Source organism: Thermobia domestica, chromosome 15 (genome assembly GCF_964235325.1).
Source record: "Thermobia domestica chromosome 15, izTheDome1.hap1.1, whole genome shotgun sequence".
NCBI lineage: Eukaryota > Metazoa > Arthropoda > Insecta > Zygentoma > Lepismatidae > Thermobia > Thermobia domestica.
The window spans coordinates 39,268,927-39,295,742 of record NC_137468.1 but is presented as its reverse complement, the minus strand read 5'-3'; the positions used below and the strand labels follow the sequence as shown (position 1 = coordinate 39,295,742).

General features: G+C 35.3%; 2 protein-coding genes across 2 annotated transcripts in view; both read right to left on the bottom strand.

Annotated features, from left to right (window-relative positions):
* Positions 1–2,565, bottom strand: part of LOC145670982 (neprilysin-1-like) — an 89,865-nt gene extending 87,300 nt beyond the window's left edge. Inside the window, exon 1 of the mRNA XM_081739610.1 lies at positions 2,400–2,565. The gene's annotated coding sequence lies outside the window, so the exon portion shown is untranslated. The remainder of the gene's footprint in view (positions 1–2,399) is intronic.
* Positions 2,566–7,724: 5,159 nt separating this feature from the next.
* LOC145671838 (neprilysin-1-like) overlaps positions 7,725–26,816 on the bottom strand; it is a 98,734-nt gene continuing 79,642 nt past the window's right edge. Inside the window, exons 7-8 of the mRNA XM_081741064.1 lie at positions 10,958–11,119; positions 7,725–7,942 (exon numbers count right to left, since the gene is read on the bottom strand). Of these exons, the coding sequence (XP_081597190.1) occupies positions 7,766–7,942; positions 10,958–11,119 (339 nt within the window). The 3' untranslated portion in view covers positions 7,725–7,765. The remainder of the gene's footprint in view (positions 7,943–10,957; positions 11,120–26,816) is intronic.

Here is a 26,816-nt window from a genome sequence, read left to right as displayed (position 1 = left end):
GCTTTCATTTCTTTTGAAGTGGTGAGCTGATTTTGAGTTTAAACGTCCCGTTCAGCAGCGAGGCTATATGAGACATGGACCTACTGATTAACGTGGAATCCAAACCACATGAGCTCCCAGCGGGAATCTAACCCGGGTCTCCCACGCCAAAGGCGTGTACGTCAACCGCTTATCCGTCAACCGAGCTCTCATTTCTTTTGAGGCAAGATAAGTTTTGAAGGGAACATATATGTATATATATTGTATACTGAAAATAATAATTTTATATTATTTGACTTACATTATAGTACATGCCTAGGGGTAGTCAGGGAGGCGGACGATGACACCGGAGGAGCATCTAAACTGCTACTTAATTACTTTTAACCCGAAGAAGATGCGTATTTAATAACTAATCGTTACCAGCAAGATCGGAAGTTTTGCTCCTAATCGCCGTTATAACTTTAATTCTATAATTTAGACTCGCATTATTTTTTAATTGTTATCTTCATTCTGAGCATTGCATTTTGTTGTAATACAATAACATTTTATTATTAATAAAATTATGTTTTATTTTTTACTTCGGAATCGACTTAATCAGTATATTTAGAGAAAAACATTTGATTCAACGTACACTGAGAAAAAAATGTAGGTAGCGTACGGTACTTAAAAAGATAGGTTACATGCGTAATTCCTGTAGTTTTTGGACTTAACGTACACCAGACGTATAACTGAAAACGCATGTTTTATAATACTTTTTGTATGAGTGTACCATCTATACGTACTTTCCGTATGAAACAATGTAGGCGGTCAGGATCTCACATACAAATGGACGTATATAACATATAGGTGACGAAGGCAACAAGTATATGCATGTGATATACGGAAAACTGTTAGATGTCAGACATCCTGCAACGGCATGATATAACATCTAAGGGCAGTGCCTATGTAGCATACAGATAACGTATGCCCCGTACAGATTTCTATAGTAAGCAAGAGGATACCGTATATTTGTACAATATACCACTGTCCGGAGAACGGATTTTTCTCTGTGTAGTACAATATGTTTTAGGCAAAACAAGACAGAAAAAAATTTTGAAAGTGAATGATTGGAAATAATTGGTGGTGTGTAAATGTGGGATCAAACGGGAGAACCCCGAAAAAGCTCTACGGACATGATGTATTTCACCACAAACTCACATGTCTTGGGATCAAACCAGAGATTCCCTCGTACTAATGATGACAGCTCGATCACTAAGCCACTATGCCAGCTGCTATATTACAGAGACACGTGTGTCCTTGTTGATAGTTTGTTCTCATTCGAAGTGTAATGGATATTAAAGTGGTTGGCTTTTCGTTATAGTAACACTTTCTAGTTTTAACATGTTGGTATCATTCGTCTGATTTTTTTTTTTTTGGACAAATTTGTGAAATTTGAAAGCTTTGTGGAAGCATCCCTCTCCAGAAAATTCCAAGGCAGACCCGTGGCTGGAACACTAAGGCAGGGCACCGAGGTATTTTTTTTTGGGGGGGGGATAGGAGGGTTACACTCTTCACTGTTTATTTCTTTTGAAGATATAATGTATTATAAAAAGATTCAGGAGGCTGAACCCTCTTGGACATCCCTAGCTACGAACCTGTGCTCAATGTGAAAGCTCCCTCGTGGCAAAATAGTTAATGTTACGTAAATGAAATGAAATGAAATCTTTAAGCTTGACGTTCTACGATTATGCCCTTTATGCTAAGGGAAACGATATTTAAGGCAAGTGAATGATAATGGAGGTATTGGCGGAATCAGAATGTGGGAGGAAATGGAAGTATTCCCTGAAAAAACCACGGACACGATGTTGTCCACCACAAACTTACTTGGCCGGGGATAGAACCAGGGACCCTACGCAACTGAGATAAGCACTCTACAACTGAACCACCGTGTTCCCCCCGTTAACGTTATCACCTTCAATGAAAGAAGTTCGCATTCGATTCACGGTGAGAGATCATGTGATTCTGATTCTACTTAGGTTGTATGTCAAAGTTCACATACTCTCTCTGCTAGATATAGACGCTAAAAAGTCCCTGCTGGTCTGGTGGCTAGAGCACGCATCTTTGCTGTACATGGTCCTGGATTCAATTTCCGGTAGGCCAGAATGAAATTTAAATTCAAATTAAATCTTAAACTGTAGATCCACGCCCCATATGGCCTCAGTGCTAGAAAGAGGCGCTTCATTTCTACAAATAGACATATAACATATGCGGAATGCTAATGGTCATAGTCTGATTAGTTCATCAAAGGCGAAATCAGTAAATAAATAAAATTTTAGTCTTAATTATGAATGAAAACTTTATATAGTTTCTTTCCAAATAAATTATAGAAGCATTAACAAAAACTCAAATATTTGAACGTATACCATACAAAAATAACTTACCTTTTCAATATGATTTTTTCTTTCACGTATTTGAAGAAATCAAACTAAAACACAAATTAACATATGTTTCTATTGTCTGTGAAGCTTCATCTACATCCGTTCAGGACAGAATACCATTGACAATGTGGCCATTATCAAAAAAAAGTACCTCTTGGCCCCCTCTCATTTCTCATTTCTCTGTCATCACTCCCTCTCTGCTTCCTAAATGATAACAATGCGCTCAAAATCAGCGACAAACGGCGTCACTTTCATAGTATCGGCGCTTTGAATGGAGTCCATTCTGATTTCTGTCCCCCTACTCCGTCTCATTCTATTATTAAACCAGGAAAGACCTATATTATAAAGTTCTATTTTTATTATTACAATGTACAGGGTAATTCAACTTGATTTGGTATTTTTTTCCCCTCTAATGTCCTTCATGTGTCACTAATGTTTAGCATAAGATGTCCTACTAAAATGCGATCTGAACCTTATTTCGGGAATGTACTCCTACTGCGTGCGACAGTCGTATTGACGTTTGACCTTGTGGGCTTACAATGACGTTGACAATGTTGTGATGTGGGAATCCGATTCCGTTAGATTTGTGTGTTCTTAATAAGGTGAAAAGCTTGGCAGCTAGTATATTCACTCACTGAAAACAATTTTGTCACCGGATGTTTGTGCAATAGTGCGTCGCGATCTGATTGCTTCTCACGCGGCAATAGCTAATATTTCAACAGAGGAGTATCAATGAGATGTCAGTGCACTATATTCTGGATTGATTATACGTCGGAATGTCGAAGGACTGTCCCATTTTGACAATGGTAGTCCCGTGTATGTTCTGTGGAATCAAAATGTACACTTATGTCCTGGAAGCTGGTCTTCTTGTGGGATGTTTCTGTGAGTTTTGTAGATAATCATGGGATGAATTTTGGATATCCAAATTACGTTGACAGTAACATCTCACTGAAATCCAGTGGAAGTCCCTAGCATATTTTCAGTATCTTAAAGTTTCTACTACGAGTCTGAAGAGCCGGGACCTGTGTGACCTTCTAAGGTCATCTTAAGGTCATTGAGTTTACAGAATCCTAAGTTTAATATTCTTTTTAAGTATCGTAGCTACAGCGGTGCTCATTCTCTCAAAAATTTGCGTGCAATGCTTCCAAATTTTCCATTCCGCTCTCTCCCAAAGAAAGTAGCAGAAGAGACCGCATTTACTTGAGACAAAACCAAGATTACAAGAAAGTGGGAGGAAAACAAGATAACCCGAGAAAACCAATGCACACGTTCTTTGTCTATCACAAAATTCACTTGGTGCGAGGTGGGATTAAACCATGAGGCGCACATACCAGAAATAAGCACTTTACCACTGAGTTACAGTGGCCCCACGATTCAATGTGTTCACTGAGATGGATATAACGTACTAAAATAAAATTCATCAGAGGAAATATCAGTGTTACATGATTACATGCTTATTTGCTTATTTATATACTTCAATTAAATGTCTACCTAGTAATTATAAGATCCGATTTTGATCTGCACTTCTCACCATGGACAGGATTTATCCACGTTCACGATGCAGCTTAGAAGATTACCCAACTTTTGTCATGGATACTGGTTCAATTTTAGGATAAGGGGGTAAAGGCGATAAAAATGTGGTGATAATTACATAATCTCATGTAAGTGCCTAGGTCTAGAAAGTGTGCCTTAATCTTAAATCGCCTGCCAAATGCTGTACATCGTAATGTAAAATACGATAATACAACGAACACCAAGTGAATATCCTCACATGGATTAGAGCTTATCGATATGAACTGAATTTCCCTGTACCATTCCTCGACAGGGGCGTAAATGAGGGCCCCGTAGACCCCGCATTGCAGGGGTCCTCAAGCCATAAGGGGCCCCAAGTCGTGAAGTGTGATGTAGAGAAGGGGCCCCAGTCCACACTGTCTGCGGGGAAGCCCCCAAGCCTTTAGTTACGCCACTGTTCCTCGACACAGTTTCCCGTTACTACAACATGATTTGCCATCTGGTTATGATCGTAGGATTCTATTTCCCCGTCCTTTCACAATTAGAAAACTATCTGTTATCATTTCAATGTCTATGATACGACTAATTATGCTTAAGACATGTAAATCCAGTTTTCTGGAGATCCTTATACGCAATTAATTTAATTTGTACTTTCTCAGAATTAGCTTTAAACATTAGTTCTCAGCCTTTTGAAAGCAAAAACTTCCTTTTCACTAGTTCTATATGACGTTAAAAACGACTCTGCGTGTAACCAATAAAGTTTGCACGGTACGGTTAAATGCATGAAAATGTTATCACGGATTTCATATTTTTATTTTATTTTATTTATTTTTACATCATAAGAGTTATCTGGTTATGAATCTCTAAAAGGAAGTTCAGATAGAGATCTCAAAGACGAGATATGCTCAAGACGACCAAAAGTGGGGTTGATTTCCTTGTGCACTGAATGCTCCGATTAGAAAACAACAGAAAATCTACAAAAAGACAACCTGCTGTGGAAACTTTAAAAAAGAGAAAAAAAATAAATTTCTTCCAAAAATTCAATGTTAATTTTATAAAACGAGCAGAAGCAATGGAATAAACATCGTATATTTGTTATCAGAGTCGGTAGTAACAATGGCTTATGGAACATCATAGCACGTGCTAATCTGAAAGGAAGAGCGCAGCACAAGAGGCTATCCGGATGCACCCACAGATACCGCCATTATCATGCAGATTTTTTTTTGGCACTGCCACGAGACAAGAGAGAGAGCGGGTGGTAGAATAGCTTCCGGCATCGCATTACTTACTCAAGCCGCCTTTTTGTTTACGTTTCAATTTCGCATCTTGTATAGGTCTCTGTTAGGATAAGAGTGTCAGGAAAGCCAATCTAAACAAGAGTACCAGATCAATAGTCTTTTATGCGCCAATTGATTAATGGTTTATACAGTTGATTGATATTTCCGCAACAGCTTACATAGTCTACGAGCGGGAACGGTGGCTCAGTGGTAGGGCGCTTACCTCTAGTGTTTGAGATCCCTGGTTTGACTCCCAGTCTAGTAAGTTCGTGCTCGACAACAGTGTATCTGAGGGTTTTCTTGGGGAACTCCCGTTTCCTCCCATTTTGACAATATTTCCATCATCATTCACTTGCTTTAATCATAGTATCCCTTAACCTAAGCAGTAGTTCTCAAAGTGGGGTCCGCGGACCCCTGGGGGTCCGTAGGAGCTAGCCAGGGGGTCCGCGGTGCATAAAAATTGAGATGTGTTGTAATAAAATGGAACTCATAACTGTTAAGCAAAAATTATTTTTCAGTTTCTAAAAAGAAAGCAATTTGAAATTATAACTACGTTTGTAAATTTAAATGTTTTCCTACTTTACTAAATTTCTGCCCTGAAGTTGGTCAACCGTGACAGAAATTTCTTCTTTGTTAGGGTACATTTTCTTGTATACGATGCCTCGGAAGTTCATGGATTTCATCTTCAAATGGTGAAAAGCTTCCACCACTACCAGGAATTCCAGATTTTTTTTTAAAAAAAAGTTAGTCATTCCTGTGCTTATAAATATCAAGCCTTCCCCAATTCTGGGATTTCTAAAAAAAAAAAAAAAAAAAGATCCCCTCCCAAAATATGTTCCTAGATCCGCCACTGCGAGTAACTCTTGACTCAAATTTGGTTTGCATGTGCGCTGTGAGTACGAAGAGTTGTCCAAAAGGCACTGCAACATTTGATGCCTTTCCCTACCACTTACTTTGTGAACAGACCTTTTCTGCTTTTACAAAGCAGTATTAAAACCTTAGTGCGCAATCGTCTTAACCCTATAATACCCAGAGTGTGATATCATAGAATCAAAAAAATATGCTTTCAAGTACTTCTGGGAGGACAAAATGACAAGAAGTTCAGCAATAATCCAGTAGGTGGTGTTGAGCGTACTGTTACAGATGTGTCACAGTGGGCATTAGCAGCAAAACACCATTGTATTCAATATAAAGAAGTAAAATCCCAATGTTACATATATGTAACGCGGGGTATGTGGAATCGGACCTAAGATTGATGGTGACAAAAATTTTACCAGATTTCAATGCAATTGTGGAAAAACGCAAAGAATTTCCTCACATTAGTGACCCCACATTTGAGAACGTTGTTTATCAAGTGAATTTCCTTTAAAAAAAAAAAAAATAGTCTTGAAAGTTACGGTATTTTCAATTGGAATTTCGTTCACTGGGAAACAATCATGTATCTTTAGAATAAATTTTCAACAGGTGCAGAGTTGTTTGGTAACCAATTTAAATGAAAGAGGTACGATGTGAAACTAATGAGAAAACTGCATATTGGTACCAGAAAAATGCAAATCAACAAAACCTGCATATTGAAATAGAATTAAAATTGAAAGCTAATGCGATACCTGAGCATGGTGTGGTTTCACTAGTGCGACAATGTCCGGTTCAATCTTCGTGACGCACACTATCAAGTCATTTAAAATACTCAGTTTTTTTTAACAACTGTTCAAGATTTTTTAAGCAAGATTAGAAATCACCTTATTTTTTATCATATGATCCAAAATTAAGGGGGACGCGGTGGCTCAGTGGTAGAGCGTTCACCTCCGGTGCTTGGGGTCCCTTGTTCTATCCCAGCTCGCGCCGTGTGGACTTTGTGGTTGACAAACACCGTGCTCCTGGGTTTTCTCGGGGTTCTCCCGTTTCCTCCCACTTTCTTCATTCCACCGGTTCACTCATCTCTCATAATTACCGTCTCCTTTAGCCTCACCGGCATAAGCGTGGGACGTAAAACTTAAAGATTTCATTTCATTTTTCATTTTTTCCAAAATTAAGGAAATTATGAAGTTTTAGAATTTCCAAACGGCCTCCATTTTGAAACAGTATGACATATCGGATTCGATGTTTGTAATACGAATGAATTGACCAAATTTGGTATTAATCGATTCGCTTTTAGGGAAGTTACTGTATCGACTATATACAAGAAATGGATTCTACTATTATAGAAATGGACGGATATTGTGAGATCTCCGCAATAGGTATATTAAAAATTCCACAGAATCTTATTACAAACCAGAAGTTACAAAGGGGTCGCTGATGGCAAGAGGATGTGGTAAAATGGGGTTGTGATAGGCATCAGGTTGAGAACCACTGTTGTAAAGTATATGCTTAAATAAAGAGTCAGATTTTTAAAATAAATTGTTGAAATGTTCTTTTGTGATTCTTTTAATCTATACATAGTTCTTTCAATTAAAAAAAACCGAAAAGAAAGAAAAAAAGAAAGAAAGAAAGAAAGAAGGTATAAGAGAAAATTTAAAACACTGTTTTCTTTATTGCAGTTATATTTTTCAGAACACTCTCGAATATACAATATTAATGAATTCACCATAGCACACACTTTTCTGCAGGATTCATTGACGATCCCAAGGGACAGTTCCACACTCGAGCGAAATCTTCAGAATTGCTAAGCGTCCCTAAGACACGGTACTTGGATGGTGGATGAGGACTTGATTCAACTACGTGCAACAGGGAAACTGGAGCATTCACTTCACACGAGAGCTGCAAAAATAAATAAATAAATAAATAATTGGCACTAATTTTTAAAAAGGAATATTATTTATTATTACTCCTAGAAGAGTATCTATATTAATATTGGTTCGTTGTGGTATAGTTGGTAAAGAGTCTACCTTCCAACCAGATGGCCCGGATTGATGTCCAGTGGAGGCACGCTTTATATGCCCGTAAATCTGGCTACACCCACACCCGCACTAATATTAAAATATATGTCAAAAATTAGTGCCCAGTTAGTGGTGACAATCTATAATGCTTTAAAAAACTGTGCTCTTACACAAACGTCAAAAAACAAGAAAGATCCTGGATGGGGCACTAACTTTTAGCATATGTTTCAAAATTAGTGCTGGTGTGGGTGGGGCCAGGTTCACGTGAAGATAGCCACACTCACTATTAATAGTGAAGCACTAAATTTTGTAAACTATGCCAAAATTTAGTGCTAAAGAACTGCTGACGATACTGAATAGAAAGAAAATTAGTGCTATTTATCTCATCATAAAAATGAGAGATCGATTCTGATTCCGCCATTAAAGATTCTCGAATTATTTAGGCGTTCTGATAACAGCACTAATTTTCTTTCAATGTAATATTGTCAACATTAATTTAAAAGTGGCTTTGTGAATGGGTTTCATCTCAATCGGTTGGGTAGGTGGCGCTACACAATCTTTTTTGCTGTTTGGCGCTTGTGTAACAGCACATTTTTTTTTACATTATAGATCGCCAGCACTAATGGGCTCTAGTTTCTGGCATATGTTTTAAAATTAGTGCGTGTGGGTGGAGCCATGTTCACGGACATGCTTTATTTTTATTTTTACTCTCATTTCGAAGGGGTTCAGCAGTTCACTCAGGCTCACTCAGTTCACCTCTTGTACCTTCATTCCTATCAAGAGAATGTGGACCTTTATTGCTAAATCGGCTTTTCCGAATGAAAAGAACCTATCTTTATTTTGTAACGCTATGTGTTATCAATACCTATTCCTAATTTAGTAAGGAGCACTATCAATACCGTGTGCGTGGCTCAGTGGCAGAGCGTTCACTCCTGGTGCATGTGGTCCCTGGTTCGATCTCAGCTCGCGCCAAGTGAACTTTATGGTAGACAAACACCGTGTTTGGGGGCTTTCTTGGGGTTCTCCCGTTTCCTCCCAGAGCTCCCTCGTGGCTAAGCGGTTAGCGTATGCGCCTTTGGCGTGGGAGACCCTGGTTCGATTCCCGACGGGAGCTCATGTAGTTCGGATTCCACGTTAATCAGTAGGTCCACGTCTCATATAGCCTCGCTGCTGAAAGGGACGATAAACTAATATCAACTCAACTCAACCGTTTCCTCCCACCTTCTTCATTCCATCATTTCACTCATTATCCCCGTCTCCTTTAACCTAACCGGCATAACCATAGAACGTAAAATTGAAAAATTTCATTTCATTTCTTTTTCGAAGCTTGAAATATACTAAATTTCTTTTTCAAGTTCTCTTCCAAAGTGCCTGACTTTCAAAGACATATAGTAGTGTCTGTTAAAGAATATTTATCATTTTTGTGAAATTACAGTAGAACGAAATAAAAGTTGATTTCTTACCATGAGATCTATATATTTTTTTTAATGCTTTCTCATGACCGACAACCGACAACTTTCTCATGATGGAAAAGAAAGTGTTTGATCCCTAGGCTTTGGTTATTATCTTTCTGATCCTATACAAAATTGTAGATCCAGTCCATACTGGTGCAGGAGTTATAATCAATTATATAAGAAGACATAAGATTTAGAAAGTTCGAGATTTTAAAGTATTGTAAATTATTATTATTATTATTATTATTATTATTATTATTATTATTATTATTATTATTATTATTATTATTATTATTATTATTTCCTTACATCTTACAAACCTATTGTTCTTTGAATTTATATCAGTTTGAATCTAAATCATTTTAATAGTTTTCATTATTGATTCTAAACCTCTACTTATTCTTCAAGTAGAAAATGGAGTTTGGTGTAATAAACAAAATAATGTACTCGTGTGTATATATACTATATGTACTCAGTATAAACCATCACCTTCACCGTCACTACTATATGTTACTAGTATAAACGTTAGTTTCATGTTAGTACGAGGGCTATCGATAAACTAACATACTTTTTAAAATTTAAAAAAAAAAATAACAGAATGAACAAACCAAATTGTATTATATACATTTGAAAGATACACTCTTAAGCTATTTTTCCACATAATCACCATGCAAATTAAGACACTTATCATCATACCGTGGCACAAGTTTTTCAATACTGTCGCAGTAGAAATCTGCCGCTTGCGATTTCAACCACTGGCTTGCACCGGCATGCTGTTTGGCATCAGTATGAAAGCGTTGTGTAGCGAGCTTCATGGCTTCATTGCCGGAAAGAGGTGGTAGTCACTCCGTGCCAAAGCAGAGCTGTATGGCAGGTAATCGAACAACCTCCCATCCAAAAAACATCCAAGAGCTCTCGGGTGAGCTTCGCAGTGTGAACGTGCATTGTAGTGGAAAAAAACCAACACTTTCGCGCTAAATTTTCCCTGGCACTTGTTTTGAATCACGCGCCTTAATGACTTGTGGTTTTTTGGCAACAAAAATCCATTCACAGAATGTGTCTCACAAGAGGTGGGATTTCTTATTGCACCGCACACTGTAACACGTCACAGAATGCACAGTAAGAGTGTTACAGTCCTCACGCTGCTATAGCTGGATGCGAACTGAGTGTGGTAACGTTCTGACACCAAGATGGCGACTCTAGCCCCGCTCACTGCCGCGATAGGCCAAAACGTCTGGAAGTTTCTGGACCTTTCTCGTATAAATTTCATTAAATTTATATCACAGTTCTAAATTTGTGCTTTTAACTATATCATTAACCATTATTATTAAATTTCCTTTGCTACATTTAAGTCATCATAGACTAGAAAATCCATATAATTTAAGTTTCAAAGAAAGTTTCTACTTAAATTTCGGATAGCAAATCCAGTAGTTTATACATACCGAAGCATAACCCAAGAAGAAGAGTTGTTCTGGTGTATAGGGTAAACCAGGAAGGGTTGGTTCAGGTCCAAATTCTTGTATATGCTTTTGGTAGGCTCTAAAACTTTCCCTGATGCCTCCGTTGTCTGCCACATTTTCACTTTCAGTCAGATCTCCTTTTAGCTGAAAATATAAAAACTAAATGAAAAACAAAGGAATACGAAAGTTTGATAAAAATAAAATTGATTAGAAAATAAAAGATGACAAATGTATGATGAAATCAAGGATGTTATAAATAGAGGATCTGCCCTTTTATGTATCTTCATCCTATTAAATCGGTGAAGCCATAAAGCAACCGAGCATCGGCACGTCTGATTGGCTACTCTCGTTTCTAACATCGTCTGATTGGCTACTTTCGTTTCCGCCATGATTGTTGGCTCAAAACATTGCGATCCTATTGGGCGGAGTGGGCAGAGTAGGAGTGGCGAAACTGTGACGTATGGCTTCAAGGTTTTGTTGTAAGGGCAAATCCTCTATTTTATAAGATCCTTGGATGAAAACAAATAATTGAAACAAAGGAGTACATATGAATGATGAAACGAAAATTTACGTAATGAGTAGTTCCAATAAACATTTATATAATTAAAGTTTCACAAAATATTTAGTTTATACCCCTATCAAGTTTCTTTAACAAAATATGTAGATAATTAAACATTTCATAAAGCTTTAGGAAACTCATTTTTAATTTTTTATATAATGTTAATTTTTCAATAATATTACCATATTTTGTAGCCAATTTCGCATTATAATAATATTTATTTAATTTTTCCAAGTTTTCGTTTACATCAATTAGTTAGTCGTATCGTATTTTAAGTGGCTCGTATATGGGCGTAGTGATACTAATGATTAAGTTTCTTACCCATTGAAATACATATATTTAGGAAATTCTTTTAAATTCTGCGAATTTATATTATTTTAGTATTGTCATATTGCACATATCTGATTTCGTTAATTGGAATAAATGTTTTCAAAATGATTCACTCAGAAACTTCGATGATTATTTAAAATAGACGAATTATAATCATAGTTTCGTATATGTTTACATTCTCATATGTTTTAATACAACGTTGCCATGGAAATAGTCGTGTGAACTCCTAATTTGCTAAACGCCTGGGATTGAGACTAAGTAGTTGATAGTGATTTTAAATAGAAGTCAGTTTACGGGATTTCTGTTCTTGCAACTTTGCTGATTTTTGCAGAAGTAAGATATGTTAGACACCTGAAGTACAATTATTAAAGTCATAAACAAGTATTAACCTGAAACTGTGGAAGAAAATCCACTAAATAAAATAATTGGAAGAATATGTCAAGTGGAAAAATACATGTAAATTATAGTGAGAAGTTAGACTATACTTCCATCAGTGATATAACTTATTTCATATCCTGCTGATTAGTTCCGTAAGCTGAAACCTTATTTTGATTAAAAGTTTCTTGCAAGTTAAGATAAAACTAGATATAACGTTTTGAAAATTATAATAGTGAAATTCAAATTACTTTTATCAAGCGGAAGTTGAATTTGGAAAGCATGGAAAAGCCAACGAATGTAATTCATGATTAGTTTTATTTAAGTCCCTCCTTCTATAGAGCAAAATTTGTATTTCCGAGCATTGCACAATATTTTATTACATATCTAAATTATTTATATTTTGGCAGAATGAAACAGTCTTGATGAATAAAAATGTTTTAATTTTTAATTCAATGACCTGAAGTTTACAGTCATGACAAAATTATTCAAACCAGTCTTATTCCGTAAAATAATACTTATTATTGCAAATATAGTCAAGCAAATAAATGTCAATGGAACAAATACAATACTTTTACCTTATTTAGAATGGTTCTTTGATGGTGTTTACAAAACTAATTACCATAAAAAGCTACATTTGGTTACCTTCCTGTTTTGGTTTTTGGTACAAATGCATGGTTAGTGGCCCAGAAAAGATGGTTATGTGTTTAAACAATTGTTATAAGTATTACGCCAAATATTATAAGTGGTGAAATGTGAATTATAGAATTAGTGCAGTCAAATTAGCCCAAAAAAGGGCCGTGCCTTCCAAAACTTAGAGGAAAGCTGGAAATGTTTTTAGTTCACTTGGGACATCCCAAAGAAGAGAAAACTGAGTTTGTACTATTTTCTGAGTGGAGCTTGCGACGCTATGGCCAAAATTTTGGCTTTTCAAACTTTTTCTTCAGGTTTTATTTACATAATTACTGCTTCCACAGTATGTGTCCGAATTTCATGGTTAGTACGTCATTCTCTTCAGAATAAGGCAGGCTTTCAAAAACATGGAGTCGGTCCGTATCACATGTGGAAAAAGAAAAATTGGAAAAAATTTGGGAAATTTCTCTGCAAAAATTCCCTTTTTTGAAGTTTGGGTCCCTCTGGACCGGCCCTGAGTCAACGTATGCAAACCTAAAATAGTCTAAAAATACGCTTAAATATTAGTAATGTTTTTGCCAAATATCACTCCAATATCTTATATAGTAACCGGAAAAAATATTTCCAAATTTTGTCTCAAAGTAGTAACTATAAGGATAGTAATAGAGATAACGAGGATCTAAAATTTCTGGACCGAGTAATATTCATACAAATTTGATGGTTAGTACGTTATTCTCTTTAGAATGATGCAATTTTTAAAATCCAATATTGTTTATGTCCCTATGACGTACCAATAAAGGAAAATTTGGACAAAAATCGGGAAATTTCTGTGAAAATATTTTAGGAGAGTGAAATTAAGTTTTTGGTTTCGAAAAATTCGGGGACAACTGGAAATGTTTCAAATTTACTGGAACATCCCAATTAAGAGTAAATTGAGTTTGTACCACTTCTTGAGTTGAGCTTCAGTCGCTATAGACAAAAAGCAAGCAAAGCAACCATCTAACAAGATAATGTTGCATATCCAAATAAGTTGGGTTATTTGGATACCTTTGATTGCCAGAGAGAGAGGATCGATCTCAAGACCAGCTGTCTGGGACACCTACGGTTAATACCCTTGCCGAGGACATTGTCTCCCCCTAGGACATTGTGCAGAATCTCGTCATCATCAGAAAGACATTATTCTTCATAAAAATTGTAGTCTCAAGCATCAGCTGATGCATGATTGTAAAATTCTTTAAAAAACAATAAACCTAGAGCGTCATCGACTTCTTCCTTTGCCTTTAGTTTCTTGTACTTTCTCATCACTTTCCTGTTTACCTTCCGTTTTGATTTCTTGTTATTTAATTTCTGCTAAGTTAAGTGGTCCTGTATTTACTTCATGTCATCAGGTTCAATATTCTTGGTTTTCTGCGACATTGTCACAGCGTCGAGGACAGCGTCCTGCCAGTCGATGACCAACTTGGAAGAAGCCGTCGTTAGTATACTTGCACTAAGCCCACTTTGTGCCGTCATCGAGCTGAATTTGGATTTTCATTAGGAAAATACCACGAAGTGAGAGCAACAATCAATTGCACTCGAAAGCAATAAAAACTTGTTATTTTGAAAATTCTAGGGGAGATCCAGTCAGATAGAGGAGGTGAGAGTCGCAGCTCACGTCGAACCTCATTCTGTTGTAAGGATAAGCCTTGTCTTATTACTCACAAACAGGACAACTTAACGTTTTGTTACATATCTTAGACTTATAACTAGCTCTACTTTCATCCCCATGCTTTATTAGTCGCTCATGTCTCTTAAATTTGTGTTTGTTTTATTCCAGTCAACCTTATTGGTGGAGAAAACGTTGGTGTGTAAGATGCTCGCAAAGAGCATGCGTTAAGGTACAAGTACGGCTTTCATCCCGTACTTCATTATAAAACCACATCTGCTAGTGCTGGCCTGAACCTGGTTTTCTGTACTGTTACAATAAGCATTACAGGTAGTAATTTCAAGGAACTGAAGTTCGAAAGAAAAAATCGAGTAATGCCACTGCGAGGCATGAACTGTGTTGTCAATATCCACGACGAACAGATCCCTGTAAATCCAGATATGATTTTCCAAAGAATTCTTTTCCATGTGAAATCACAAGCACAGCTGATGTCATATTTCGCATTTGAATTAGCTCCTTATCCATTATCCCTTTTCGATGACAGTGGAATGCGTAAAACACCTAAATCAGCTCTGTGTGATTTGTTCATTCCAGTCAGCGTGACTGATACGAGCAATGCAGATTACGTCATTGATGGAGGATTCCTCTTACACCGAGTTCTGTGGCATGCTAAGGAGCAATTTTCATCTATTATTCACAAGTACGTGAATTACGCAAAGAATCATTATGGATCCAATGCTACCATTGTGTTTGATGGTTATCCTGAGTATCCGCCACATAAATCATCAAATTAGCAGAAGAGCTAATTATGTGAAGAGCTTGTAAGATGCCATCAGCTTCAGTCATATTTGACGAGACTATGATGGTAACGATGTCTCAAGAAAAGTTCCTCTCAAATGACCAGAATAAAAAGCGTTTGATATCAATGCTCATTGTTAAAATGAGAGCTCAACATTTGCATGTCAAGCAGGCTATTGAAGATGCAGATCCATTGAATGTCAGCACCGCAATTGATCTCACTGAACAGGGTGGAACTATTTTCATTGTTGGGGAGTTCATCGACCTATTGGTTCTTCTGACGGCTCAGGAGCAGCCAGAATCCAACGGCAACATTTTTTTTTACTAAAACCTGGAAAAGAGTAACAAGACTCTGTGATATATATAGTCCTAGTAACTGTAAGTTGTCTGAAGAAGCAAAGAAGAATCTTTTATTCCTACATGCCTTCAGTGGTTGCGATAGCATGTCTGCATTTTTCAGACAGGGAAAAATAAAATTCACCAAAACTTTTGAGAAAAAGACCAGCTTACAGAAAACAGTTGCAGCGTTCATCAATCGTAACGCCACTCCTGATCAAGTTGCTGAGGCAGGAACCAAGTTTATTGTGACAGTGCAACTGGTGGCAGTAACAAATCACTAAATGAAACACGCCTTGAACTCTTCCATAAAGCATTATCAAAAAGTTATTTCAATTGGTATGTTTGCCTCCAACTGAGGCAGCTGCTCGACAGCATTCTCTAAGAGTGTATTTTCAGGTGCAAGTGTGGAAAAACAACGTCCTCAATCCTGAACAGTGGGGTTGGAAGACCACGAAATATGGTCTTCCGATTACGACAGACTAACCAGCAGCACACCAAGAATTGCTGAATAAGATTTCTTGCACTTGTACAAAAGATTGTCAGAAAAATTGTTATTGCCGCAAAGCACGGATGAAATACTCAGTCATGTGCACACAGTGCAAAGGACACACTTGCACCGATTCCCGATCTGAAAACGAGTATAACCAATTAGACGCCAATTCGTACGAGGAGGATGTCGACACCGAAGACTTTTGATCCTTTCCTGGGTCAAACAGCACATGAAACAGCACAGGAAAATTTGGAAGAGGACAGTCCCAGTCCATCTTGTTGCAAGCAAAGAAGACAATGAAAAATCGTTGTATTGATCATTCATGTACTCAATTATTTGATTGCTCTTGCTTCTTGTATTGACAGACTTGTATTTATCGTTCTTTATATGATTCTTTAAACCAGTGTTTGCGTCATTTTAACTGCTTTATCATAATGAAGATAAATTTTCTTTTTCATTTTAACAAACATTTATTTCAATTTTACGATTACTAGCTTCGTTCATCTAAAAAGTGAACCATGTGAGAAGCATTTTGACGGAGTATAGCAGAATAGAGCGACCTACTTCGACAATGTGGTCAATGATGTCAGCGTTGATCCTTACAAAGTCATTATAAAATGTGAGATGATGTACTCCAAACAGAATCGAAGTGATCAAAGGAAAAACGATTAGGGTTCAATTTTTTTGGTTATTTTTTTTAGATATTATGCCAAGTGGTAGCTCAGCCTTGTACTTTTGCTATATCATATGTAGCTACTAACAGGGCAAAAACAATCACAGTTCTTCAATAAACACGGCAGAAGATACAGGTCTACAATGGTAAATATAGGATACATAAAAGTTTATTTGCCTTTCCCAAAACGCTGCCAATGGATCGTTTTTCTTCAAGACTCTTCGATTGGCTAATATATTTTTTAACATTATATAGATATTAGAACGATTTGATAGAAACATTACCAACACCCCGTAGCTCCTAAGCTGTATTACCAACGTAGTTTCTAATGTGTATTAGAGGTGCATACTTTTACTTGAGGCCACTCTACAGCACCTTAAATCTCAAAAAATATTTTTCATAGAAATTTCCCGATTTTTGTCCAAATTTTCCTTTATTGGTACGTCATAGGGACATGAACAATATTGGATTTTAAAAATTGCATCATTCTAAAGAGAATAACGTACTAACTATCAATTTGTATGAATATTACTCGGTCCAGAAATTTTGGATCCTCATTATCTCTATTACCATTCTTATAGTTACTACTTTGAGACAAAATTTAGAAATATTTTTCCCGGTTACTATATAAGATATTGGAGTGATATTTGGCAAAAACATTACTAATATTTAAGCGCATTTTTTAGACTATTTTAGGTTTCCATACTTTGAACCAGGGCCGGTCCAGAGGGACCCAAACTTTAAAAAAGGGAATTTTTGCAGAGAAATTTCGCAAAATTTTCCCTTTTTTCTTTTTCCACATGTGATACGGGCCGACTCCATATTGTTTTTGAAAGCCTGTCTTATTCTGAAGAGAATGACATACTAACCATGAAATTCGGACACACACTGTGGAAGCAGTACTTATGCAAATAAAAATCTGAAGAAAAAGTTTGAAAAGCCACAATTTTGGCCGTTTTTTGGCCATAGCGACGAAAGCTTCACTCAGAAAATGGTGCAAATTCAGTTTCCTCTTCTTTGGGATGCCCTAAATGAATTAAAACATTTCCAGCTTTCCCCTAATTTTTGGAAACCAAAATCCTAATTTGACTGGACTAAATATGAATAGTTCAGAACAATATATTTATGTATGGGCCAATATTAAAGTAGTGATGTATTTTATAATTTCTGTAACCTAAAAATATGCAAAGATATTACTATATTTTGGATTTGGTATATATATTAACATTACATGTACAACAATTTACTATTTCACAAACCATGCATGTAAACGCCTAAGCACAACCTTGTATGAAAATCTTAAATTTATTTTCTTTAAGATTTGAAAATTTCGGATCTGTTCAAAGCAATTATAGCGACAACTATTAAAATAATTGTAAATTAATCCATATCGGTTGTCACTAGAAGTTCACTGAAAACTTTTGTTTCCTTTTTAAATGCCCATACATATTTTTTTGTGAATAAAGATTAACCTAATTACAACACAATTGTATTTTCGTATTTAGCTAAATAATTTCTTTGTATTTTAGGAGTTATTTCGTAAGAATTCTGCAGTGTATTTTCAATTATGAGAAATTAGTTTTTAAAACTAGTAACAGCAATGTGATTTTCATGTGTACAAAGATGAGCGTGGAAGATATCTTCTGAATTATAAGTGGACAAATTAAAATAAGTCAGAGATGCAGTTGCGAAAGAATAATAAATATTCATCTTTATTTTAAGTAGGATTTGGTTTTTAGCATTTATAGGGACATATTTCCCAACAACTACTAAAATGGAGGCACTATATTAAATAACCAATTTACATGTATTATTATTATCATTACACGTATATTTTAAATAGATGAGTAGAATTACAAAACATTTAATTAATTAAACGTTTCACAAAACATTTAGTTAATTAAACGTCTCGAAAAACATTTTACGACCTAAACGTTTAATAATTTAGGTTAGTAAACGTTTCATATAGCATTAACTAGATAAGCATTTTAGGAAACGTTTTAGCTAATAAATGTTTCACAAAAGTTAATCTAATTATTGATTGAGCAAAACATTAATTAATTAATTAAATATTTATGAAAATATTTAGGTAATTAAAGGCTCATAAAATAATTAACTAGTTAAATATCTCACAAAACATTTAAGTTAGTAACATTCACAAAATATTTCCTAATTAAATACATTTAAATATTTATCTAATTATACGTTACACAAAGCATTTAGGTAATTAAACGTTTTAGAAAATATTTAGCTAATCTAGGTTTTACAAAATCTTTAGCTAATTAAATATTTCACTAAACATTTAGCCTATTAACTGTTTTACAGAACTTTTAGTTCATTAAGCGTTTTACAAAACATTGAATTAAATGTTTCCTAAAATACTTTACTACTTAAGCGTTTCGCACTTAAGCTAAATAAAATTATACGTAACTTTTACCATATTAAGCGTTTCAGAAAACGTTTTGCTAATTAAACAATTCTCATGTGTTTATCTAACTGAATGGTTCAGAAACCATTTAGCTAATTAATAATTTCACAAGACATCAACTAGTGAAAATTTTAGAAACCTTTGAATAATTAACCTTTGTAGAAAACATTTAGTTATTTAAGTGTTTCACGAAAAATTTAGCTAGTAAAACGTTTTACAAAACATTTAGATAATTAAAGTTTCTTAGGATTGTTGTTATATGTAAATTTTTCTCTATATGTTAAGCAATTTAAACGTTTCTCACATGTGTGTATGATATACTTTGCTAAATAGTAAGACATTTAATTAATTAAACGTTACATAGAACATTTTGCTAATTAAACATTTCACAAAACATTTATCTAATTAAATGGTTTACAAATCATTTTTCATTACAAAAAAATAAACTGTTAAACGTTTCGACTGTAGAACGATTAATAAAATTGTTTGACATCTCATATTGGTAAGAATTCAATCTTTTCAGATGTTGTTTTAGCAGATATTTTAGATTGAGGACTTGATTGAACAAAAACGGTAGACTTCAGGTTCTATGCAACCATTAGAAGATTCTTCCATTCTGCTGTTTAATTTGCCTCGCTGTTTCTTCTTTTGAATCTACTTCAAATGCGTGAGCAGTTGTATTTTGTACCTTTACATCCTATAACATATGGATAAAATAGATTACGAAGAGTAAACGCCTGCAGTGTATGTTCCGTATACTTAGCAAAATATTAAACAAAAGACGGTGTATAATATAACTATGCCTGTAAGTGTATATAATTGGTCTATAATTGCATCCAATGTAAAAGGAGTTGAAAGCTAAGTAAACCTGAGGCATGTGGTTTTAAAAAGGGTTTGATTTATTTTATCTCTTACTGGCTATAAAATAATATAATATCGCCTTTCGAATGTTTATTTGTAAGAATTTCAGTATGGAATCTTGAAATGCCACAAAATGGATTCCATTTAATCTTGGTACTGGGTCGACATTTTGAAAAGGTCCTGCATCTAACGAATTATAATCCAAAAATCTTCTTTGCAGGCCCGTAGCCAGCCCAAAAATGTAGGGCGGGGTTAGAAATTAGGGGGGGATCCAACCATAGCATAGTTCATCACCATATTATAGTTCATTTGCAAGTCTACCGTGAAAATTTTAGGGGACCAGCAAAAATTTAGGGGATTCCGGTCCCCTAGCTCCCACGTGGATACGGGCCTGCTTGTTTGTACAACATCTCTCATGATCGGCATCTTTGCATCTTTCAAATTTCTCAGATGTTTGCCCTACATCAACACTGAAGATATCGACATAGTGTAACGTACCGTTACACTTTTCAAAAAAAAAAAGTAATATTCTTTGTTGCTGTTTGAATTATGTATTTAAAACACTAAGGAAATTAACTACTGTTAATTTACATTATCAAGACTTACAAGGAAAAAAAATATAAAATGTAAAAAGATTTCCTTTCTCCCGTGCGACCTTACGGTCGAGGTTTTGTTCTCCCGTGCGACCTTACGGTCGAGTTAGGATTACTAGTGGTGACCTTTGTTTCTTTGCGCATGACCGCAGCTGACTTCTCCAAGCTCCCACCTTTGTGTGGTAACTTGGAAGGAAGCTGCCCTGTGGATCGGATCATGACTAGGGATTGCTGTGTTCGTTACGAATTTGTACTTGTTGGATTGCTTGTGACCTCGCTTTGTGTGCTTGCATGTTTCTATGTGGTCTCGCTTTCCATGCTTGTCAAAATGGAGTGGCAGTGAAATAGGAATCCAGTCAGTTGATAAAGATTATTGGATTTTTCGACGAAATATTATTAATTATTTGAAGAACAGTGCAAAACAAGAATAATTTGTGCTATGAGGAGTGAAGTGTTGTTCGAGTTAATATATTACGTATTGGAATTCTGAGAAGTATGCAATTTTTCGTGTGCTTCTGTTAATTGCTGTTGGTTTGTTATAGCAGCTGTTGCCTTAGAGTGGTTTGACGAAATATTTTTTTTTTTTTTTTGCGAGTGATGTGTAAAAATATATTTTTTTAAATTAGTAATGGAACTGTATGCATGAGAGGTATCAATTTCTTTTCCCTCTTGGGATATTAAGTGGATCTGATTTCGGACTCCGGAGGTCCCCAGGCCCGGTGATTTCTCTTTATGCTATTTTCTCCTCATAAAATGAAAATTATTCTTGTTTGCATGGAGTGGTCCAAAGTCAATTGAAGCTAGGAATTATTCCAGAGAGGTAATATATTACTAAGGAAAAAATGAGGTGAGTGTTAAAACTTTGTACTAAGTTAGTTCCTGTTTAAGTCCAATGTTTGTGACGTCTTGTGTGGGTTGTGTAATTGCCTCCAAAATAGAGAGTAATTAGCTTGCTTAATTCTCAAAGAATAAGGATTCATTACGGTTGTCCCTGTTCCAACTGAAAATCCAGGGGAAGCGAGGTGGAGGGTTTGGACCCAAAACCTCAGTTATATGAATGTTGTCTTTTTCAGGTTTGGTTACCAGAATCTGCGATTTCAAAAATTATTTTCTTGGAATTATTACGCGTGAAGTTAAATAATATTTTTTGATTAAAAATAATTAGAGAGGAAATAACTTGCTTGGAAATTAATATCCGAGTCTCAGGCATCGGAATAATAAGTAATATAATTATTGAAAAGGATATTTTTTCTGGATTTAAGGAAGTTATTAATTTATTTGTTGGATTATTAGCTCTTTTAATAATTTCTTGACTAGATCAGAGAGTACAAACACAGGAAGGAAATCTTTATTAAAAAATGGTAGAAATAAATTAAACTTGATAGTTCGGAAGTTTTAATAGGTAAAATTTAGGTCTGAAGAAGGTTAGGTCCTGGACTGGCCTCAAACGTTAGTGTATAATCTGGATTTGTTGCATTTAATGGAAGAGGTCCTAGACTGGCCTCCGACGTCTGTAAACTGAATCTGGAATTTTGTTACCTTTAATGAGAGAGGTCCTGGATTGGCCTTTGTGTGCATTGTATCCAATGATAATTGAAATTTCATCCAAGAAGAAATTGACATAATTATTTCAATACAATTAATTTTTTCAAAATTAATTTTTTGACTAAAGTTTACCAGGAAGAAGAAGAATTTAATTTTTTTGAATCTGTATTATTAATTGTAAATAAAATTATAAATCTGATTTGTTGTGTTTCTTATTGAATTTATACTGTTTTATTGTGATTTTGCCATATTGTCAAACCTCTGGATTTTCATTCCACCAGTAATTCTTGAGCATGTATCTGGTCCGCGCAAAGCCCTTTCTGTTGGCTAGATCGTTCGACGTATTTCCCGCGTTGCAGTGATTGGGCCTGGATAGGGGCGTTACATCTGTGGCTTCCTTCCAAGTTCCTTTAACTGCATTACACTCGGTGCACTTATTTCAAGCATCCTTAATTCAATGTCCCGATAGTCCAATTCACATTGAACCGCTGCATGACTATACCTAGAAACAAACCCATCCTCGCATATAAATAATGACGCCATGAATCCAGATAAAACTCCTAAATCCGCCTTTTCAGCAGGTGAATCCCCAAAAGATTTTTGGTCCTCAACGTTTTTTATATCTTTTAACTTACCGTTTGGTTGAACCAATCTCTTGTAGTTTAACTTCAATCTTTTTAGTCCACCACGCAAATTCAAGCAATTCCTAAAGTAGTCAATAACCGAATTCGTCGATCTCAAAAACGGTGTACCCAATAAACACGAACAGGGTAACTCTTTAACCACCTTAAACCATACCCTCTCAAAATGACCTGAGAGATTTACGTTCACTAGAATTTCCATGTTCGTATAAAAATTAAGTCTTGATGGTGCATTAACCAACTTCTCTGGAGTAGATTTAATAAATCTCTCCAACCCACAAGCTTGAACCAAGTCTAAACGTATTATATTAAAGCTTGAGCCACCATCAATACAAATATCGGACAAGCGACCATGAATCCTCCCAACTACAAAGGAAGCCACAGTGTCAGACATCTCACATGGAATGGTTACTGCTGAATTTTTAATTTTCTCCGAATAATCAGACTTTTCAAAACGATCCTTGTATATTCCTCGAGCCTGAGACTTAACTTTCATCTGACTCTGAACATCAAATGAATTAGGTTGATCCAAATGTACATTAGTATTATGTTTTCCAGATTTTTCAAAATTTTTGGAATAACTAACATCAGGATTTTGGTTAAACATTACTAAATTCGATTTCCTTCTAGAAATGCCCATCTCCTTATTATATTCCGTCTGATTTCTAAATTCTAAATCATGCCTTTCAGCAATTTCCAATAACTCTAACCTAGACACTGGAACATAATTATTTAACATTTTAAATTTATGATTTGGGTTCATCCCACTAATCATTACATTAACCATGTCGTACTCATTTACCCCGAATTGCAAAATATTCATAGCAATAAATACTGATTTGATATACTGATAAACCGATTCTGACAATCGCTGACGCCTATATATTTTCTCAGAAATAAATTGATGTAAACAAACTGGGGTAATAAACAGACCCACAAGCCTGCCTCTTAATTCACTCCAACTCATTTGATTATTTAAGGCAAATAATATTTCTTTCAAAAAAGCTCCTTGACACTTTCCAATTAACAATGACAGAATCATATTAAGAGAGTAACTAGTGTCTAGTAAAGTCTCTTCAATTTTGGACAAAATGTCAAATACAAGTACGCTATCGCTACCATCGGTTAACTTGACATCCTTAAATTTACATTCAAGAAAGTCGTTCGTTCTCTTAAAGGTATATTTCAACAAAAGATTATGTTCGAAAAGCGAGTCTTCATTAATATTACCAAGATTTGGCAACCCTGCATTTACATCACCCCGTAACGGAGGTTCTCTAGTGTAATATAAATGCCTATTATTATGACTTAACCTAGGTGTTAAATTTCTCATCAAAGAAACTCGCTTATAATAATCTCTTAAATTTAGATAACCAGATGGCGATGATAATCTATTAGCCTCTGACGATCTAAATTCAGATGGAACACAACGACCTAATTGTCCTGAATTATCAAAGGGCTCACTAAAATTTACCTGTCTGTGATCACGAGCAGTTTCATTTACACTGCCGACATTAGCTAATCTACTAAAATTATTAGCAAAATTCTGAGGGCTCACTCCAGATTCTAAATCAACATTCAAGGTTGATGAGCGTCTTCTAGCGAAGCTATCAAAAATGGGTGGAGTCAAAGACATATTCACCTGACCACAGTCAGACCTAGTCTCAAGGTCCATAAAACCGGTACGGTCGAGGGTTACAAATTCTGAATTCTGTTCAGGAATGTCAATAGATACATAATCCCTTGGGCTACACATGATATTCAATAATAAATAAATAAATATCACTTCAAACATTTAACAACCAATTATCATCACAAATGTACCCACTAACTACTGACACTACAGTCGAACCAAACATAAGATCAAATGGAATCAACCTAACAAACACCTTCCTTGCTTACCTTTGCTAATAATGAAAATTTATTACAAGCTTCTTTTTTTTTTTTTAACTGATGACGAAAGATACTCAATAACACAAAAAATTTTCATATATCGAAAAAAGTTAATATTAAATTCAAAATTTATTATGACAACGCTAATAACTATATTAACCACAAATTAGACGCGTAGTATAATTAAACTCTATATTCATATTACCAGACTTAAACAACACAAAGTTATTTTTTTTTTTAAACTTGGAACAACACAAAAGTTGTTTTGAGAATTTGGAACAACACAAAAGTTGTTTTGGAACTTGGAAGGAAGCCACAGATGTAACGCCCCTATCCAGGCCCAATCACTGCAACGCGGGAAATACGTCGAACGATCTAGCCAACAGAAAGGGCTTTGCGCGGACCAGATACATGCTCAAGAATTACTGGTGGAATGAAAATCCAGAGGTTTGACAATATGGCAAAATCACAATAAAACAGTATAAATTCAATAAGAAACACAACAAATCAGATTTATAATTTTATTTACAATTAATAATACAGATTCAAAAAAATTAAATTCTTCTTCTTCCTGGTAAACTTTAGTCAAAAAATTAATTTTGAAAAAATTAATTGTATTGAAATAATTATGTCAATTTCTTCTTGGATGAAATTTCAATTATCATTGGATACAATGCACACAAAGGCCAATCCAGGACCTCTCTCATTAAAGGTAACAAAATTCCAGATTCAGTTTACAGACGTCGGAGGCCAGTCTAGGACCTCTTCCATTAAATGCAACAAATCCAGATTATACACTAACGTTTGAGGCCAGTCCAGGACCTAACCTTCTTCAGACCTAAATTTTACCTATTAAAACTTCCGAACTATCAAGTTTAATTTATTTCTACCATTTTTTAATAAAGATTTCCTTCCTGTGTTTGTACTCTCTGATCTAGTCAAGAAATTATTAAAAGAGCTAATTATCCAACAAATAAATTAATAACTTCCTTAAATCCAGAAAAAATATCCTTTTCAATAATTATATTACTTATTATTCCGATGCCTGAGACTCGGATATTAATTTCCAAGCAAGTTATTTCCTCTCTAATTATTTTTAATCAAAAAATATTATTTAACTTCACGCGTAATAATTCCAAGAAAATAATTTTTGAAATCGCAGATTCTGGTAACCAAACCTGAAAAAGACAACATTCATATAACTGAGGTTTTGGGTCCAAACCCTCCACCTCGCTTCCCCTGGATTTTCAGTTGGAACAGGGACAACCGTAATGAATCCTTATTCTTTGAGAATTAAGCAAGCTAATTACTCTCTATTTTGGAGGCAATTACACAACCCACACAAGACGTCACAAACATTGGACTTAAACAGGAACTAACTTAGTACAAAGTTTTAACACTCACCTCATTTTTTCCTTAGTAATATATTACCTCTCTGGAATAATTCCTAGCTTCAATTGACTTTGGACCACTCCATGCAAACAAGAATAATTTTCATTTTATGAGGAGAAAATAGCATAAAGAGAAATCACCGGGCCTGGGGACCTCCGGAGTCCGAAATCAGATCCACTTAATATCCCAAGAGGGAAAAGAAATTGATACCTCTCATGCATACAGTTCCATTACTAATTTAAAAAAATATATTTTTACACATCACTCGCAAAAAAAAAAAAAATATTTCGTCAAACCACTCTAAGGCAACAGCTGCTATAACAAACCAACAGCAATTAACAGAAGCACACGAAAAATTGCATACTTCTCAGAATTCCAATACGTAATATATTAACTCGAACAACACTTCACTCCTCATAGCACAAATTATTCTTGTTTTGCACTGTTCTTCAAATAATTAATAATATTTCGTCGAAAAATCCAATAATCTTTATCAACTGACTGGATTCCTATTTCACTGCCACTCCATTTTGACAAGCATGGAAAGCGAGACCACATAGAAACATGCAAGCACACAAAGCGAGGTCACAAGCAATCCAACAAGTACAAATTCGTAACGAACACAGCAATCCCTAGTCATGATCCG